This window comes from Equus asinus, chromosome 20 (genome assembly GCF_041296235.1).
Source record: "Equus asinus isolate D_3611 breed Donkey chromosome 20, EquAss-T2T_v2, whole genome shotgun sequence".
Taxonomy (NCBI): domain Eukaryota; kingdom Metazoa; phylum Chordata; class Mammalia; order Perissodactyla; family Equidae; genus Equus; species Equus asinus.
In genome coordinates this window covers 92613775-92631864 of record NC_091809.1, presented here as the reverse complement: position 1 = coordinate 92631864, position 18090 = coordinate 92613775, and the positions used below count along the sequence as shown (strand labels likewise).

Here is an 18090-nt window from a genome sequence, read left to right as displayed (position 1 = left end):
CAAGATACTTGCTAGTTGAAAAAAATCCAGGTGTAAAAGAATGTTTTCACTGGGCCACGATTTGTGTGAAAAAGGGAGAAGAAAGCATGTTGATATGTGGATTAGATTGAACCATGTGAAATTGCCATTATTAGGCTGTTTTTGACCTGCAAAAATGGCAACCAATTCTGTTTGATTCCACCTGATGTTTGCTTGAAAATACATAAAATCTCTGGAAATTTGTACTGTGATAACATTGGTTGTCTTTGAAGGAGGCAGAGCTGAGTTAACTAGGAGGCAGGGAGGAGATTTTGCACACTGAATATTAAGTCATGGAGATATAACAACTACTTAAAAAATAAATCACTAAAATTATATAGAAATAAATAAACAAGTGTGGCTGAGGAATATCGTTTTCTCATCTTGCTCTAGAATGAAACTGAGAAATCCCATGTTTCTACACTGAAGCAACCAAACATTTGGTTTAGTTTCCTTTTTCCTTCCACTTTGCCAGAAAATTCTGAGAATTATCGTTAAGTATCTTATTCAAGAAGAAAATTCCAGAGACTCAAGTGTTTTTGGAAAAAAAGAAAAAATATCTACATCACTAATGCTGCCCATAGAGAATGTTTCTGAGTATTTCCTCTTGGTGACTGCAACTTCGGAGTCCACGTTAATGACTTCAGTACCTTAATTAACAAATGGAACAGTGAAGAAGAATGGAAACATTAAACCAGATATGAATATGAACACATTAAAAAGAGAATGACTCATTCCTGAGTCTCTGTTCCCAGTCTACAGAATGTCAGTTGTAGTGGACGTGTTGCAAAACGTCTCCTCAGCTACTTGGATGATAACTCAAGAGGTGGAAATGTCAAAAGAGAGGGTTACACTTAGATTCACCTTTAATAGGATTTGTATGCCAAATGAATTAAATTTTTATGAATTGAAATTTCCAAGACAGATCTCACGTCTTTGGGACCCGTACTGTACTAAACAAGGCAGCATATCTCCAGCCAGATACTAGAGCATCGGCGGTGTGGTGCGTCACCCTAGTGCTGGACGTGAGGCGTTTTCACTGAGACGATACAAACTATAATACTGAATGCTAACACATTTTAAGTATTCTCTGTTTCTTGAAAGAATAAACAGAGAAGCAGCCCAGAAGTTTTCTTGGGAAAAAAATCTATAGAGAAAGGACTTTTTTTTTTTTTTCAAAGATTTTATTTTTTCCTTTTTCTCCCCAAAGCCCCTCCGGTACATAGTTATATATTCTTCGTTGTGGATCCTTCTAGTTGTGGCATGTGGGACGCTGCCTCAGCATGGTTTGATGAGCAGTGCCGTGTCCGCGCCCAGGATTCGAACCAACAAAACACTGGGCCGCCTGCAGCGGAGAGCGCGAACTTAACCACTGGGCCACGGGGCCAGCCCCAGAGAAAGGACTTTTTTACATTTCCAAATTGATACAGATTAATTTTTCAGTGCACAAAATTACCAGCTCAAGCATTAGCATCCACTGTTATAAAGTTATATATCAGTGATGTTCTGAAGACACACATATTTAAGGATTGTCTACAGTAAGCAAACATCAGGCAAATTTTCTCTTTCTTGAAATACAGCTACCAAAAATCGTAAGTGACCTGAAGTTTTGCTGCAGCCTGGGGAGGTCATTTATTCATTGAACAGATATATATTAAGTGCCTCCTACTGCATATAAAACATGGTCACTCGTATCACAAGAGCCGGAGTGGACAAAGAAACACCAAGTTTATTTGTTTCGTGTTACATGGGATCTTTTCACATCATTTGAAAATTGTTGACCAGATTGTTATCTCATATGTACACTAACTTTCAGTTAACCAGAGTGTTAAACGTATGAGCCCTTCCCAGATCATTCTGTGAATGAGAGCGTGCTGTATGTATTCCCCCATCCTGCTTGTTTCAGTCTCCTGAGATGTTCTCTGCGCTTTTAGAACTCTATGCTCAGCTTCATTTAGTGAGAAGTAATCACTTTTAAAATGGGTCTAGGGTCAGAATGGGACTCTGCTTCCCTCATGACAGCAGAGACCCGTTACTGTGGAGTGAGGTGACCTGAGAAAATACAGTTGTGTATTAAAATCCCTTCTACTGGTTTCGTATCCTTTTTTTTCTTTGTGAGGAAGATTGGCCCTGAGCTAACATCTGTGCCAATCTTCCTCTGTTTTATGTGGGACGCCGCCACAGCATGGCTTGACAAGTGGTGCTGGGTCTGTGCCTGGGATCCGAACCTGCAAACCCCGGGCCGCCAAAGCGGAGCACGCGAATGTAACCGTTACACCATCAGACCAGCCCCTACTGGTTTTGTGCTTTACAGCTCATGAAGTGCTTTCACGGCCACCACCTTAGTTCATTCTCATAATAAAGCCATGTGGTAAATCTGCAAATACTGTTTTCCCCATTTAACAGTGAGGCATCAAGACTCAAAGAGGCCTGCAGACCTGCCCGAGTGGTGTGACTGGTGTCAGGAGGCAACCCCTAGATTCAGTGCAGAGAATGGCGGGAAGGTGAGGGGTGTGCCGTACGCAGCAACTTTATGCCGGGTTAGAAAGAACAGTCCTGATGTGCTTGTCAGGGTGTCCATACCAATATCAAAGCTTGTCTAGAAGTCTGCACAGAGGCCGTGAGTGCAGTTACGTCCAGGTGGACTTCCCTATGCAAATGTGACCAGACATTTACTTTCATTTTGCTTGGCAGAGGATTTGAAATTGTGCCTGTAGTTTCCTCTATGCCAAACACTAAACAATTCAGTTTTCTTGAAGGTGCCAAAGGAACTTTCTTTGGTGTTCAATAACAATTTCACAATGTGATTAGATTCTCTCTCACGTCTGGAGAGGGCTCCAACTTGCGGATCCTGGGCAACTTTGTAGTCCCTTCTTCTTTGCGTTAATGTACATTGCCTTGTGTTTGAAAATTAACCCAGACGTTTTCTTTTATTTCTAGTCCACTGCATCTCCTGTGACCTGTAAGAAGGGAAATATGGACGACTTGGATGTGAGCAATTTAAGTTACACATGTAGCAGACTCCTTCCAGGTGGACTCAAGGGAGAACCAGAGAAACAACCTGTGACTTCAAGCCAAGGAACAGCAACCAAAGGCGCTGCCAAATCCACTGCCCTGCCTAGAACCAAGAAGAAACTCTGAGGTCCCCTCTAACGCTGCGTAGTACAACGCTGAATAGTAAAGCAGAGCTGCTCTTTCTAGTGCTAAAGTGAGGGGATAGGAGGGGAACAGGACAGTACCGTGCCGAGCTCTCAGCCTTTTCTGTCCTGAGCCCTGCCATGTGTTTGCACCAGTTTTCGGTTGAAGCCAGTTATCTCCAAAGCAGCCTGTTGCTAAAGGACAGCCGCCAACAGGCTTGACCGCGGGCTGCGGCTGAAATCGGCTCGAGACGTTTCCGAGAGCTGTTTGAGAGGAGCACATGCCCTCAGAGCAAGGCCGTGGGCATCCTTGCTCGGTTTTACTTCAAATTCTTATATTCAGGCACAATTATTTATAGGGGAAAATGAGAGCCACGTGTGGTAACGGAGGTCCCAAATAATTATGTGCACTTTGCGCTAGAAGGCTCTGTCAGAAAATTATTAATAAACTTGTCGTAGGTGTAACAGCAGAAGTGCCTCAGCCATTCACGTGTGTTCTTGTGATTGTAGGTTGCTGTAGATTCTTTAAGACAGCTTATTTTAAACCTAGAAAAATAGGAGATTTTGTAACTGCTTGCCATTAACTTGCTGCTAAATTCCCAATGTATTGATTAAATCAATAAAAAGCAGATGTTACCCATGCACGGTAATTTTTATGTTAACAAGAGGTGACTATAATGAGGTCCTCTAAGCCCTTATGCAAATTATGAGCTTGGTCTGCTGCTGGAAGGCAGGCACGTCTTTGGGAAGGGCGTGATTTGGATACGGGGAAAATACTGCATTACTCTTAGTATTGTAGGTATCTCCTTCCACCTGGGCATGTAATTTTGCCCTTCGAAGTCAAACGGGGTGAACAGATCCTTCGCTTGGCCTTCCAAAAGAATTCTAAAGAAACAATTTGCATTGGCTTTTACCTTTCTGAAGTGGTAACCTAGTTTCATTCTACTCCCCCATGGGATTGTCACTTACGCCTCCAAGATGACCCGCACCTGGCCAGCTGAGCATGTGCCCTTTGCATGTAAATCCACTCTGTGGCTACAGGTAGTAGATGTGCTTCTTGGGATTAATTTGGAAGACGCTGTTGTGCCTCTGAGCAGGTCAAAGACAGCGCTGACTTGTGTTGCCCCTGGCTGAGTAGTTCTGCGCTCAATTTCTTTGCGCCTTCGGTGTGCTTCCCCTGGGGGAGTCTGCCAGCCATAGCGTGTCTAGTTTAAATTGTCTGGACTTAATTTTAAAACTGGAGTTGATGTAGCTTCTTCAAGGTCTTTCTCCCTTCCTGATTATTACTTCCAGTCCTATCAGGAGCCTGTAAACCATCTCCGGAGCTTTAAGCTTCTCTCCAGTCTTTGAGGAGCAGATTCTGGGCACCTGCTGAGAAGCTGGGCCTCAGTAGCTAAGGGGAGATTTCCCTTCCTAGTGGAGCTCCTGGAGACAAAGGCGAGAGCTGGCTTTGGTCTCCTTGCAAAAAAGCCAGCCGAGACACTGGCTTTGATTGTGTCCATCCCTTGGGCCTGAAAATGGAGTATTCGCTCTGTTCAAAATGCTCTTACTTTCCTAGTAAGACGGTCTTCTGTATCATGTGTTGGAGAACTCTGTTGTTAAGTTGAATACTATCCAAATTTCTCCCCACATTTATCTTTGGTCTTAAATTAGCGATTCTGCTGAGTCAGCTTGAGCGAAGGTCCAGGACTAAGCACGAGCTGGAAGATGAAGTCACTTTATAGCTTTTCAGTGTGTCTGCCCCTCTTGCCACCACAGTACCAGGCCAGGCCAACCATCCTCCACACCACAAGGTGCGTGCGGCTTGCTCTTCTCCACCCACACCTTCATTTCGTTTATGTAGAATCATTTTGATAGATGCAGCTCACTCTTTCTAAAGGGAACTCTCCTGTTATTTTTATTTGTTATTTGTTTGTATGGAGCACACTTCGGCCAGGCCATGTCTGAGCTGTGTCCCAGCTCTTGTGCCTCTTTAATATCTGGCACCATATGGCCTTGCCTTCTCCGTTTGCCTTCATGGCTGTGCAAAAAGTAGCTCTTGGTGTTTCAGACCGGTTTTTCGTGACTGAGAAGCTAACTCGAAGCCCCGATGACAATCACTGACACGTCCTCTGCCCTGCAGCATGGAGGCCTGGGCTTTGCTGTGACCCAGAGGGACACACTCTGTCTGGGACAGTGCAGAGCAGGTGTAATTTCCAAGGAATCCAAGTGCTGATCAACACTGCGACTTGGATAACAGACAAGTCAAGGCAGGAGGAATGTGACAAGAGAGACAAATGCAGGCTTGGGGCTGGGGAGAACAGAAGATGACATCAGAGAAGAGAGGAAAATGGGTTGGGACTTGGGGGAGCAAAAAGAAAACAAAGTATAATTAATAAAAAACACTGACTGGATGACCACACGTGGTTCTGCTAACCCGGAAGCAGAATCAGAAGAGGGGCGCTGCTCCGAGCCGTCGTTCCAGTACGTCGGAGGTAGCACTGGCCGCTCCTGAGCCATACACAAGCAACCCAGACAAGACGTGGGCTGAAGAAACAAAGACCCGGGAAATGGAAGCTGAGAGAGGCTGTGATTTTGAGAGTTGGCCACAGAATAGTCCTTACATTTTGAGTAGGAATGTTATGTGGTGTTGGGAGGGGAAAGGAGAAAAAAATGAAAACATTTTGTGCTTATCATTGAAATGCTTTGTTTAAATAATTCTATTTGACTCTAAAATGTAAGTTCCCGGTTAGACAGATCAAAAGCAGCCAGTCTTGAAAATGAAGCTTTTTAAATTCCAGCCCTGCTGTTGGAATAGAATAAAGGCTTTGTTCAAACATGCATCCCCAGCAGTAAGCAGGGCTTTGAAATTGGCCAGGCAAGTTGTGTCCTATAATAGCTGCGCTTGGCTGGAGACCAAGAAGCTGTGGCCTCTGGGAAATGACCCTGGGCCGGATATTTTCCATCTGCCCCTCCAGATTATACCACTCTGCCCTGCTCTGCCCTCTCAGCCCAGAAAGGCTCATCTTTAGGGACTGTATTAGCAGGTTCCCGTGGCCTCTGGATCTGTTGGGATTCTGTCAGCAGGAAGCACCAGCAGGCAGTCAGAGGGTGGGAGAGGGAGGTCCCGTCATTGATTCCCCCAGCACCTTCCGTGCTGAGCTGTGGGAATTCTCTGCACTCTCCTTCCACAGGCGGCCCTCCCTCACAGCTGTGTTCCTTGCCCCCTTAGTCAAGACCAGAAGCTCTTGCCCTGGGGCTCAGTGTCTTCCTTTGTGATTTCCCTACACTCTCTCAGTACCTTTGTAAATAGCCTCTTCATTAAACTCTCAGCTACTCTGTTTGAGTGTCTGTCTTCTCCTGGGACCCAGAGTGACCCAGACCCTTTCCTCATCAGTTCTGCATGGTTCCTGACCTGGGGAAGTTTGGTCTGTGGTTGCCAAGCTCCTACCAAATCACAGCCAAGTGAAGAGCCGAAAACCTAAGTGAGGTCTTCCTGAAACAGACGGATGCACCTGGGTGGTCACTAGGGGTCTGGGGGAGGGGTTGGGGGGGTGACAGATGAGATGTCCCTGGGGTTGGAACCTAGACCAAGCAAGATCAGTGAATCTGAAATTATCTAGAGCCAGAAGTTTTGCATTTAGGTCTTAAATTCCAACCCTGGCCTTTGGGAGCCGAAAGGAAGCCACACTTGACTTGGTACCAGCTGAGAGGACTCGGGCCTGGGCTGGGAGCCACCCTGCTGGCTCCGGCTGTGGACTTGCAGGCTCGCAGAGACTTCCAGGGACCTACGACGCCAGGAGGCGCAGGCAACCTGAAGACAAGACATCTCCCTGGGCTTTGCGTCTGTTTCATCTCTACAAGCACTGAAATCACTTTACAAAGCATTTTTAAGTAAAATTTCCACTATTCAAAGGTCTCACATGGCTCGATTTTACTCGTCAGGATCCTGTATTTTTCTGAGTGAGCTGGCTTAGAATTGATTTTGATTTCCGTTCAGTACATTGTTATCACTTAATTCGCATTGGTGAGCCAATTTTCTCTGCCTTTGTTCTTCAAAGGAAGGCCATGTTCGGTGTCGGTCCTGCGTTTTTGTGGCTGCCTTCCTCAGTTGCTGGTATCAACAACTCAACTCTGTTCACTCTCTGCCAGTTCTCCACGTTTCCCTAAATTAGCTGGAGTGGCACTCAGCAGGAGGGATGGGGGTTCCCACCACTGCCCCAGTGGCCTCACTTCAAGCAGCAACACACAAGTGACAGTGGAACTTTGGGAAGATTAATGGAGCCATTGCAGTGTCACACTGGCCCTCATAGAGACTTCCCCTTTCCGTTGCCTGGTGCTATCCCAGCCATCTTAGCTGGACCCAGTGGACACAGGATGAAGATCTAGTGGTTCCTGACCTGGCCCAGAGGACAGGGCCACAGAGGCAGTGCAGCCCCCTCCCCCCAGTAGAGACTTCTCCTAACTGGATTCTGCAGCATCTTCGCACCACACATATCCTGGGCATTGATCCAGAAGTTACATAAATCTCCCTGTCCTTGGGGGACTGAGACCCACTCTTTGACCCTCTCACCCCCATCGGGCGCTGCAGACAAGATCCTGACACCAAGCTGTTGTTTAGGAAAGACTTTTATCATCACAGAAAGTCCTCTCCATCCCCGGGGCAATGGCAAGGTCAGCATCTCTAGTCTGACCCAGGAGGAGGCAGATGGAAGATGGAGAACGACTGACACCCTCCCCGGACCCTGAGGAAGAAGCCCTTGTGCGGAGGTGGCAACCAATATTCCCTGGTCCTGGCCTTGGTTTACGCTGAGTTTACTGGAAGTCGAAATCCTCTTGTAAGCTGGACTTGGAGCTGTATCAGTGGAAAGGATCTCTGTCTTTTACCTAAAGCTGTCTTCAGGGTCACCGTGTAATAATAACAGGAATACTTACAGAGCGTTGATTATAAGCAGACACCATTCTAAGCACTTTACATGTATTCTTTTAATCCTTAAAACAACCTATGAAGTTGATACTGTTGTCTCTACTGAGGAATAAATTAAGACACAGAGACGTTGAGAAACCTGTCCAAGGTCACCCAACTAAGAAATAGCACAACCAAGATTTGAACCCAGCCAGCGGGCTCACGTGTGTCACTGTTGCACTACAGGCCTCTCAAGCGTTGGTAGTTTGGGCCTGAGACGGCTATAAAGTTTGATCTCAGAGTTCCAAAAGGCAAGTGGCTCATGAACACGTCTGTCTCCCAGCAAAAGCCCAGAGTGGTAATTCAGGCAAGTTTGGGGCTTGAGGTTTCGAACGGAGTGGGATTATCTTGTGTGTTGGCAAATTTGAATAAGACTCAACCACACCCTACCAGGGAGAGCTGCATTCTGAAGGACGTTGCAAGATAAAAATAAATTCTGGAGGCTTTAAGTGGTCGTTGTCAGGAGCGTCTTGAGAAGCCTTTGAATACGTTTTGCCTGAAGAGAGAAAAGACGCTGCATTGCCTCCTCAGGATTCCCATGGACAGCCCCGACTGCAGACACGGCAGATTGATGCTGATCAGGAGCAAAGCGCCATAATTCCTGTTGCAGGGCAGCTAGGGGTTAAGAATCAGTATAATGTTTCCATTTCCCATATTTCTTCATCAGGTAGCTTGGGGAGCTGCACAGCGGAAAACACGGAGGCCAGGTCAGCTGCTGGAGCGCCTCTCCGCCTCGCCTCCCGTGCACGCCTCCGGCTTTGCCATCGCTTGCTGCTCTGAGATAATGTGAGGTGGAGTGAGGTTTTTTCATAGTCATACCAGCGCCCTGGTCCAAGGAGCACAGGCCCATTCTATGGTGCAGGACGGAGCAACTGCGGCTCCGGAGAGAAACCCAGCAGCCAAGGATGGCGCCTCGGCCCCAGGCTGTCTGTCTCTCAGTCTGCTGCCTCCGTCTTGGTTCTGGGAGAAGAGAGGGAGTTCTTAGGCAGATCCCCATTGCTGTTTTGGAACCTTGGAAGAAAAGGTTTCTGGTGGGAAGGCTCCCACAGCCCATCGAAATGGGTAATTTCTTTTTCGAGAGTTGTTTTCCCTCCAGAGGCAGTTACCCTTCCCCCATCAGTAGAGAACTTATTCGTGAGACCTTGGTGGTTCAACCACTTCAGTTTCATACTAACCTTCTGCTCGCTGCTGTTTCTGTACCAGTCCGTGACCGGGAAGCTTTGTCGTGTCAGCTGTCTTGCCTGCAGTACACTCTACGTGCCTGGAGCGGGACAGCAGTCTGCCCGCTGCCGAAGGCTCCTTTCTCCTCCAGGGTGAACAGAACCACACTCTGTGGCTCCAGCACGAAGGACCAGGAGTTGCCCAAAGAATGTTCACTAAGTAGAATTGAATTGAGGGACTCAGTCATTCATTCAAGAAATATTTATCGACCATTTACAGTGTGCCAGGCACTGTGCCAGGCACTGAACTTGAAATAATGCAAAAGACTTTCAAAGTCATTGCCCTTAAGGAGCTTGTAGTCTTGGGGGGAGGGGGCAGATGGCCACAATCTATACAAATACATAAGATAATTATGCACTGTGATCAGAGCTAGGGAGGAAATCCATCAGCGCTATAGTAGAGAATAACGGGCAGGACCCTTCCTGGAGAGCCTTTCTGAGGAAGCTTAAAGGCTGTTGAGAGGAACGTTTTAGGCAGAGGGAACAGGGAAATGGTTGGGTGGATTCCAGGCTTGGTCTAAAGGCCAGGGTGATGGGAGGGGCAGAGGCAGGGGCCAGGACCTGCAGGACCTTGGGGAACACAGGAAGGAACCCATTTATTCTAAACACAATGGGAAACCATTGACAGGTTTTCAGCTGGGGAATGACATCTGATTAAAGGATCACCCTGTCTTCTGTGTAACGAATGACTCGATGTGGAGCAAGAGGAGAAGTAGGGAGAGTGATTGGAGGACATTGAGTAAGATGGTGGCAGAGAAGATGGAGAGAAGTGGGTGGATATGAAATGTGTTTTGGAGATAGAATTGATAGGATCCAATGATGGAGTAGATGTGAAGTGTGAAGGAAAGTGGGGGCAGGGGGACCAAGAATGACTTTTGGCTTCAGTAACCAGACTGATGGTGATGACTCACTGAAGAAGACCAAGTTGGGGGTTGACAGTGGAATGAAGAGCTCCACCTGGTCATACTAAGTTGAGATGCTGTCAGACCTTGAAGTGGAGATGACTGCTGGTGACGGACTTAAAGGCTGTGGATCCAAGTGGATGGAGAGAAGGGAAAAGTGGCCTAGAAGGGGGAAAGGATGTGAAGAGAGATCCAGGGTTAATAGCGAGATTGTACTCAAGGGCTTCTGGACTCTGGGCAGAGCTCACAGAACCCAGGGTCTCAGAGAAACTCAGGTATCAAGACACCATCTTGATGAAACAGCAGCTGTGTCTTGCTCGCTCAAGGACTGGGCAGTGACTGTACTGTGGCCAAAACAGGATGAGAATGGAGTGAGATGACATGAATCCCGTTTGGAGAAGTATTCATAGGAGAAGTGGCCACATCTCCTTAGAGCTTCATTAATCGAGTCTGATTAGTGACAGGTGACAAGCCCTCAATAGCTAAATCATAATCCTACAGCCTCCCATCAGCACTAAATCGGAAAATGGTGGACCAGATACTTTCCTGAAGACCAAATTTGCAGAATCATGGACTGTCTGCCCTCTTCCTTCAGCCCAACTCTCCCGCAGTGCAGGGTCCCCACCCACAGCCTCTGATGACACACTCCCTTGGATGGGGGGCTCCTTACCACCCAAGGCAGATAAGTCCACTTTGGAAACACACAGTGCTAGAGAAGTCTTCATATTAGCCGACACCTGCTCCTTACTGGCCTCTCTGGAACTATTTAAAGTCTACTCTTCTGTCACATAATGGCCCTCGGGAATTGAAGGTGATCCCCACGGCCCTGTGCACCTTCTCTAGTCTAAACATCCCCACTTCTCTTGGGCTTCTCCTCAGATGATGTGTTTCCTGGCCCTTCATTCTAGTTTGTCTGAATCTTTTTTGAAAATGAACCCAGGCCTCCAAGTGTGGCCTGCCACCCCCGGTCCTCTGGACACTGGGCCCTGTCACTGGGGCCCCTCGTGTTCCTGTTAGCAAGGACTCGTGGGCAGTGTGGTTTGTGTTTAGTGGGACAGCCTTTAATGACGACACATCCAGAAGCATGTTTATTTTCCTATTGATGTCCTTGTGGTGGACTCTCAGTGACCATGAAAGAGCCCTGTCCCAGCATGATGCCAGCAGGGAGACAGAGAGTGTGCCTGGGTTGCATCTGAGGCATGGGGCACTGAGATTACCCAGGAAGACAGACTCACTTTCCCTAAGGGTCTGTCTTTCCAGTTATCCACTGAGCTCTAGTGAGAGGGGAGGAGGCACAAACTGCATTTCCGGCCTGCTTGCACCAGAGTGCATTAGCGGCCTAGCTGCTGCGGGCGTGACGCTGAGGACCAGGAGAGGCTTGGCAACCTGGGACCTGACCAAACAGGGTGAGCATGAGGTGTCTCTGTGCCTGTGTAACCGAATGTCCCCAAGCCTCCCCAGCCTGAGGGACACTTGAACACCTCTCCTAAATTAAATGGCTCTGAGCCCTCCCCCAACATTACTATCAGGAATCTGTGTCTTTTTCAGAAGATTCCCTCCCCAAACCTCCCTGAGAATTCCCAAGAGTGTCTTCATTCACGTGCTGCTCTCTGCCTGGAAGCAGACGCTCAGATGCGACCCTAGACACCGAAGCATAACTCGGATGTCCTTGCCCCTCACTTTTATCTCTGGGCTTCTGCTTCCTCAGCTTCTGTGCAGCTCCTGGGGAGCCAGGGACCATGGCAGTGGCTTCCCAGCAAGTCACATGTGCCCAAAGTGATGAGACCCAGGCCCGAGAATCCCAGGTGTCCCGCCCAGACATGCGGTGACAGAGCAGCCCAGGCCTTGGGTCCTGGCATGTCCCTCGCTGCAGGTGCCCCCTCCTGAAGCCCTCAATTTGGACTCGGCCGCGTGTAGTGGACGGATATGGGTGGTAAGGGACTGCTGAGGCGCAGGTGAGGTGGGATGTGGGGTGGGAGTGGAGTATACAGAAAGGAGCATCACGTACCTGGGATGAAGTGCACAGAGGGACACGAGTGGTAGGGCCCCTTAGAGACCTTGCAGGCCTTCTGTGGCCCCACTCCCAGGTCTCAGAGCTCCCCAGGTAATCCTGACACACAACAGGTCTGCTTCCTATCTGGGCCCCAAAGCAAGTGATGGGATTTGCAGGCTATTTTTAAATGTCAAAGAATGTAATGGAAAGAGCATATCTGCCTATGATGAATGGCTCTCGCCACACTCATCCTTAAAGGTTTTGGGTGACAAATCTTTCAAAACACAGACCCACAAAAGAAATAATAAAAGGCATCTTTAGGGGTGCAAAGGTTAGGGTGTACTCCACCTGTCACTGCACAGCAAGGCTCAGAGAAAGGGGTGTTCTGACTGCTCAGTGCCCGCTGGACCAGCAGCCAGGCAGGGTGTCCGGCTGGAAGTGGGATGCTGGGAGCTGGGTGCTGGGTGGTCTCTTGGGACTCTGCATTCAGGATGTCCCCTGTGGATGAACATTCTGGATCCTACGTGGGGGCCAGGGCAGGCACAGGCTCCATGGCTGAGTCACCCACAGCTCCAGTAGCTCCTCATCCAGCACGTGTCCTGCCCCTTTTCTACGGGGCAGCAGCAGGAGGTGACGGGAGGGGCTGGCAGGAGACGTTCAGCTGACCTGGATTTCTCGGAACACCCTTTCTCAATCATGTAGGGATCCCCATCACTGCCTTAGGGGTTAGCAGATTTAAAATGAGGTGTGTTTTAATTGGACAGTTTTTAGAGGGGATCTGTTGGAACCAAAGTGAAGATTGAGGGCTCAGCAGTGCCCCCGCCTCGGCAACGGGATGACCACAGCAACCCACGACTCAGGACGTCATTCCTGGTTAATGAGGACAGCATCTCTAGCTTCTAGTTTTTGCTTTGGCTGTGACATGATTGAAGGAAAATGGAGGCTATTACAAGGTAACAAGGGGCACAGTCAGGTTACAGGCTTTGAGGAATGGACCAACTTATGCAGGATAAGGACACCCAGGAGCAGAGAAGGCATACTAGGAAAACAGCTTCAGATTCCACCACGGAGGAGCCGCTCCGCCCTGGGGCAGAGTGCTGGGAGCTGCAGGGACTGCAGGGGCCACCATGTGGGAGCCGGAAGACGTGATCTCGCTTATTTAAAAGAAATGCAGTCTCAAAGCCTGCGGGACAAGGCATTATGGCTGACGCTTCTCCACTTCCAGGGATCATAGCTGATGAAGAAAGCACCTCCCAGGGGAGACAGCAGGAGGGAGAGCTCTGAGAGCCCACCTCTGTCTCAAGCTTCCTGCATTCTCCTGGCTGGGCTGACAGTTCTGGATAACAGCCCTGCTCCACCCCCAACACACATGTGAACACACTCGTGTGCAACCTCTGACCCTCACTGCTACGGGGGACAGGTTTGAGCTTGCCCATGTGACGTGCTGAGACACATAAAACTCATATGCGCTCTCTGCCACCTCCTGCCCAGGACCCAGGTTCCCAAGACTCAGCCAAGATTCCTGTTCCCAGGAGCCCTGCCCCTGCTGGGTATCATTCATTGGTGCCTGGGCTGGCCACAGCTCCAACCTCACTCATTCCCCTGGGGCCTCTCTGGAACATTCCATGGCTGGCTGGCTCTGGAAGGAAGGACGGAAGGAAGCGAGGGGATGCACGGGTCCAGTTGGAAGTCTGGAAATCTCAGTGGCCAAGTGCCCAGGGAGTAGGCTGCGTTCTCCAAGCTGAATTCCCCCTAAGGCTCCCCGATCTGCTCCACTTTCTAGGGAAAAAGAATTCACAAATAAGTAAGTTGCTGGCAGCATGAATGAACTACATATTTACTATTAATGAATATAAGCTTAAACACATTGTAAAATAATTCTCTGTGAACTTGAAAATCATCCAATAGTTCTATTATCTTTACCTTGATGGTACGTTGCTAGTTATTTAAGTAACACACATTCTAGGAGTTATCACCAATAATGAGTTTCTTTCTGTACAGCAGTGGGGGAGGTAGAGGGGTATGTACCCCTGAGACAGCATTGGAGAGAAACGTTTCACATTTGAATCAACATGAATGCCTGCCTTCAATGCTAGTGGTGGGAAGTTAGACACTGGAAACCCTGGTGTTGCCAACACATGTCACTACATGTTGTAGGGTTAACCAATAGGCAACTAAATCAATAATGACGAAGCTAAATTAATAGTAGTCTGTGGTAAAAAGGCAAGACTAGCAGCTAATTAAAACCACAACCACAGGACAGCGTTCTCAAACCCTGCAAGTGTGCGTTCGTGTGGGAGCGCTTCAGAGCTTTCAGGTTGGGTGTTGGTAAGGAGGCCCGGGATGAAGGAAGGCACGAGGGTGGGAACTGAGTGTGATTTGTGGCTAAGAGCCCGGGAAAGCACTTGCACCCTCAGACTGGTGGTGAGAGGATGACCCTCCAGTCTCCCAAGGCTGTAGCCACAGCCCCACTGCTCCAAGATGGGAGGTCCTGGAGGTGCCCCAGGAGGGAACCAGCTCAGGTTTTACCAGCTCGTGGCAGCTGTGTTCTTCCAGGGGCTCCAGGCCCCACTTCCCGCCACCTGGGCTTCAGTCGCTGGGATGAGCCCCCCTGTGAAGAGGGTTTTTCTCAGTGGCAGTGGAGCCAGTGTGACCCAGTGATGCTTCTGAGGGCTGGCAGACCCGTGAAGGCCCCTGCTTTCCAGAATGGGGCTCCTCCACGGGACAGTCTGCTCCATCTGCGATTGCTTCTATTAGAAAAGACTTCTTGCTCTGAAAACTTCCTCCCATCCTTTCTGCCTGTGTTAGATTCCCAGGGCTGCCATCACAAAGTCCCACGAACTCAGCAGCTGAAAACAACAGAAATTTAGTGTCACATAGTTCAGGAGGCCAGAAGTCCAAATCGGGGTGTTTGCAGGGCTGTGCTCTCTCTGAAGCCTCTCGAGGAAGATCCTTCCTTGCCTCTTCCAGCTTCTGGGGGCTCCTGGTGTCTCGACTTGCAGCCTCATCACTCCAGTCTCTACCTCCATCTTCCACTCAGCTTTCCTCCTGGTCTCTGCGTGCCCTCTCTTCTTCTTATAAGAACCCCAGTCATGGGATTTAGGGTCCACCCTAAATCCAGGATAATTTAATCTCAAGATCCTTCCTGAATTACACCTGCAAAGACCCTCCTTATTTCCAAATATGGCCACATTCTGAGGCTCCAGGTGGACATGAATTTGGGGGAACGCTCTTTAACCCGCTGTACTTCCCCGTGGACGCCCCTCTGCTCCCCACAGCCTCACAGAGATCTGACAGCGTCAGCGGTGGCCCCAGCTTTGTGTCAGGACAAACGGCCCCACTCCTTCCCCCCCACCATCCACTCCTCATCCCAGTTCATGGTCCTCACACTCATCACTCTCTGTTCATTCCACTCGGGACACCCAGTCTGTCAAAGTCCCTCTCAAAACATGGCCCCTGAAACTGAGCCCATGGCTGTGGCCGTGGCTGAGCAGGGGGAAGAAACGAACGTCCCTCCGAGCCACTCCTGGTGGCCGGGCTTGTGCTGGCACTGACTGCCTGTGGTCACAGCACGCTGGGCGGCGTTTCCGGTCTTCCTTCAGTCCCCTGGTTTTCACCTGAGCCGCCTTGACTCCTCCATCTTCCAGTCTGACAGCTGATTTTTTGACCCTGAATTCAGGATGTTGCATTTGCCCCTATGAGATCCCATCTTGGAGGTCTGACCCCGTATTTGGGCGTCAGGAATGGAGAATTTTGGCCCAGTGTTGCCCTATGCTGCTCCCTTACGGCCCTGCTTGGAGAAAGCACCAGGGAGTTGAAGACACTCAGCTTTTGAGGCCTCGGGCCTGAATCGGCTGTTTTTTTCTGCTACCCCTTAACTCTGCTCCAGGCACCCCAAGCCAGCCCCAACCCCAGACTTGGGGGACCAGGGGACCCCCAGACCCAGGCTATTTCTTCCTGGCTTCATTGGCCACAGCTGGAGCTACGGGGTGCTGGTTGTTCTTAAAGCTGAAGGGTCCTGAGTCAGAAATTCAGAGAGCGCAGACACCTGCCCCTGTTTGGGGTCTCCCTCCAGGCCTTTGAGTTTAGGAAAAGCAGGAACACATAGCAGTTGGTTTGTAAGTCGCCCACCATACTCCTTTGGCTGGGCCCTGGGGTTAAAGCCCCAGCATCTCCGGCCTCAACGACTGATGGTCCCCGAAAGCAAGGTGGACCAGCCCTTGACCCGACCCCTCAGCTGTCCAGGGGGCCTCTGCATCTTCCTAGGTTCTGGGGCCTTGCTGGGGCCCGGCCCCTAAGGAGTCCCCAAGCACTAGGAGTTCAAAATTTTACAAATTAAAAATTGAGGTCAACAGGAAGGGAACCTAGGCTGCCGAGCTCCAGCCCCAGGGCTTTCCCCCCCACGCAGGCCAGCTGCCCCTCTCCCTGGCTGGTGGGGGGGGGGGGGAGGAGGAGGAGAAAGAAGAGAAAGGCAAGGCCCCGCTGGCTGCTCCCGCCCTCCCTCTCCAGATAATCTTGTTTCCTCCCAAATTAAGACACAGTTTTCTGCTCAGCTCCCCTGCCCTCCAGAAGTTCCTCCCAGGGCCCCCATAGGTGAGGAGATCCCACTAGGTGCCCAGAGCCAGGCTCCCTGCAGCTCTTCCAGCCAATGCCCCCCATCAAGTTAGCATACCATGCTGGATTTTCTGATTATAGTATATATATATTTATTTATTGTAAAAACTCAAACACCACAGAGAAGTGCAAAAAAGGAAGTTAAAAAAAATCACCTGAGATTTCACCACCAAGAGATAATAACTGTTAACATTTTGGTAACTTCAAAATAGCCGTCTCTTGAGCCTCTTTCTTTGTCTCACTCTCTCAACGAATATGAGTTTATGCAAATGGAATATTATAAATGCATTTTAGTAACCTACTGTTTTGCCAAAACAGTGTATAAAGGACATTTTTCCATGTCAACAAACAGATTTATGTCACTGTTATTTTGTGGCTGCCGAGTGGTACCATTCGCCTATGACAAGCGGCCCCACACCGATGGACAGACTGTTTATGAGGTCTGGCTGTGACAAACGGCTCTGGGATGGACCTCCTTCTACACATTGCTTGTCTGTGTCGTTAGCTCCTTTCCATAAATTCCCGGATGTGCAGCGGAAGCTGAAGGGGCATGTGTGTTTCATGTCTTGATATGACTGCCTGATATCCTGAGGTGGCTGGGGCCCTCCCTGGGGCCATGGTCAGTTTGACCCTATGATGAATGGGAAGTTACTGTTAAACATGGAAACAAGACCAGCTAGACTGGCCTCCTTGAGGCCAGGGGCCAGGCTCCCATCCACGGTGGGGAGGCGGGGCTTCAGAACTAGAGGGGTTAATTAAAGAGGGACTGAGAAACCCACAAACACCAGCAATGACTGACAGGTGCTCATTTCTTCTTTGGTATGCGCAGCGGCTTTCTGTTAATTAAGAAGAGAGGGCGCCCAGGGGAGGGGCAGTGAGCCAGGCCTTCTGGCTCAGGTGGGCCAGGCAGGCTGCCCATCCGAGGCCTTCTGGGAGTGAGGATGTGGCTGGGCCACAGCTTGGCCTTGAGGGTGCAGGCCAGGGGCAGCCTGGCCCTCAGGCAGCCACCTCCACCCCCGGGTACCTCCCTCGGATCTCCCTTCGTCTCATGATCACTGCCCTCCTCCTGCTGGACCCCCATGCCAGGGCTGAGCCAGAGCTCTGGGCTGGGTCACTCTGGACAGCTGGGAGACCCGGAGACAGCTTGGGTATGGGCATGTGCACGGGTGTCTTATAAGTGAGTGCCTGGCATGCCTGTTTGCTGATGACTGTGTGTCTTGTCTTGTCTACATGTGCATTGTGTATTTCATTGTGTGTGTAC

The 18090-nt window shown here is 49.6% G+C and overlaps 1 protein-coding gene across 13 annotated transcripts in view; it reads left to right on the top strand.

Moving 5' to 3' along the window:
• STK33 (serine/threonine kinase 33) overlaps positions 1–3784 on the top strand; it is a 121292-nt gene extending 117508 nt beyond the window's left edge. For all 13 annotated transcript variants that reach the window (XM_044752633.2, XM_070491023.1, XM_070491019.1 and 10 more), the window contains one exon: positions 2959–3784. In XM_044752633.2, the coding sequence (XP_044608568.1) occupies positions 2959–3159 (201 nt within the window). In that variant the 3' untranslated portion in view covers positions 3160–3784. The remainder of the gene's footprint in view (positions 1–2958) is intronic.
• The last annotated feature ends 14306 nt before the right edge of the window (positions 3785–18090 follow it).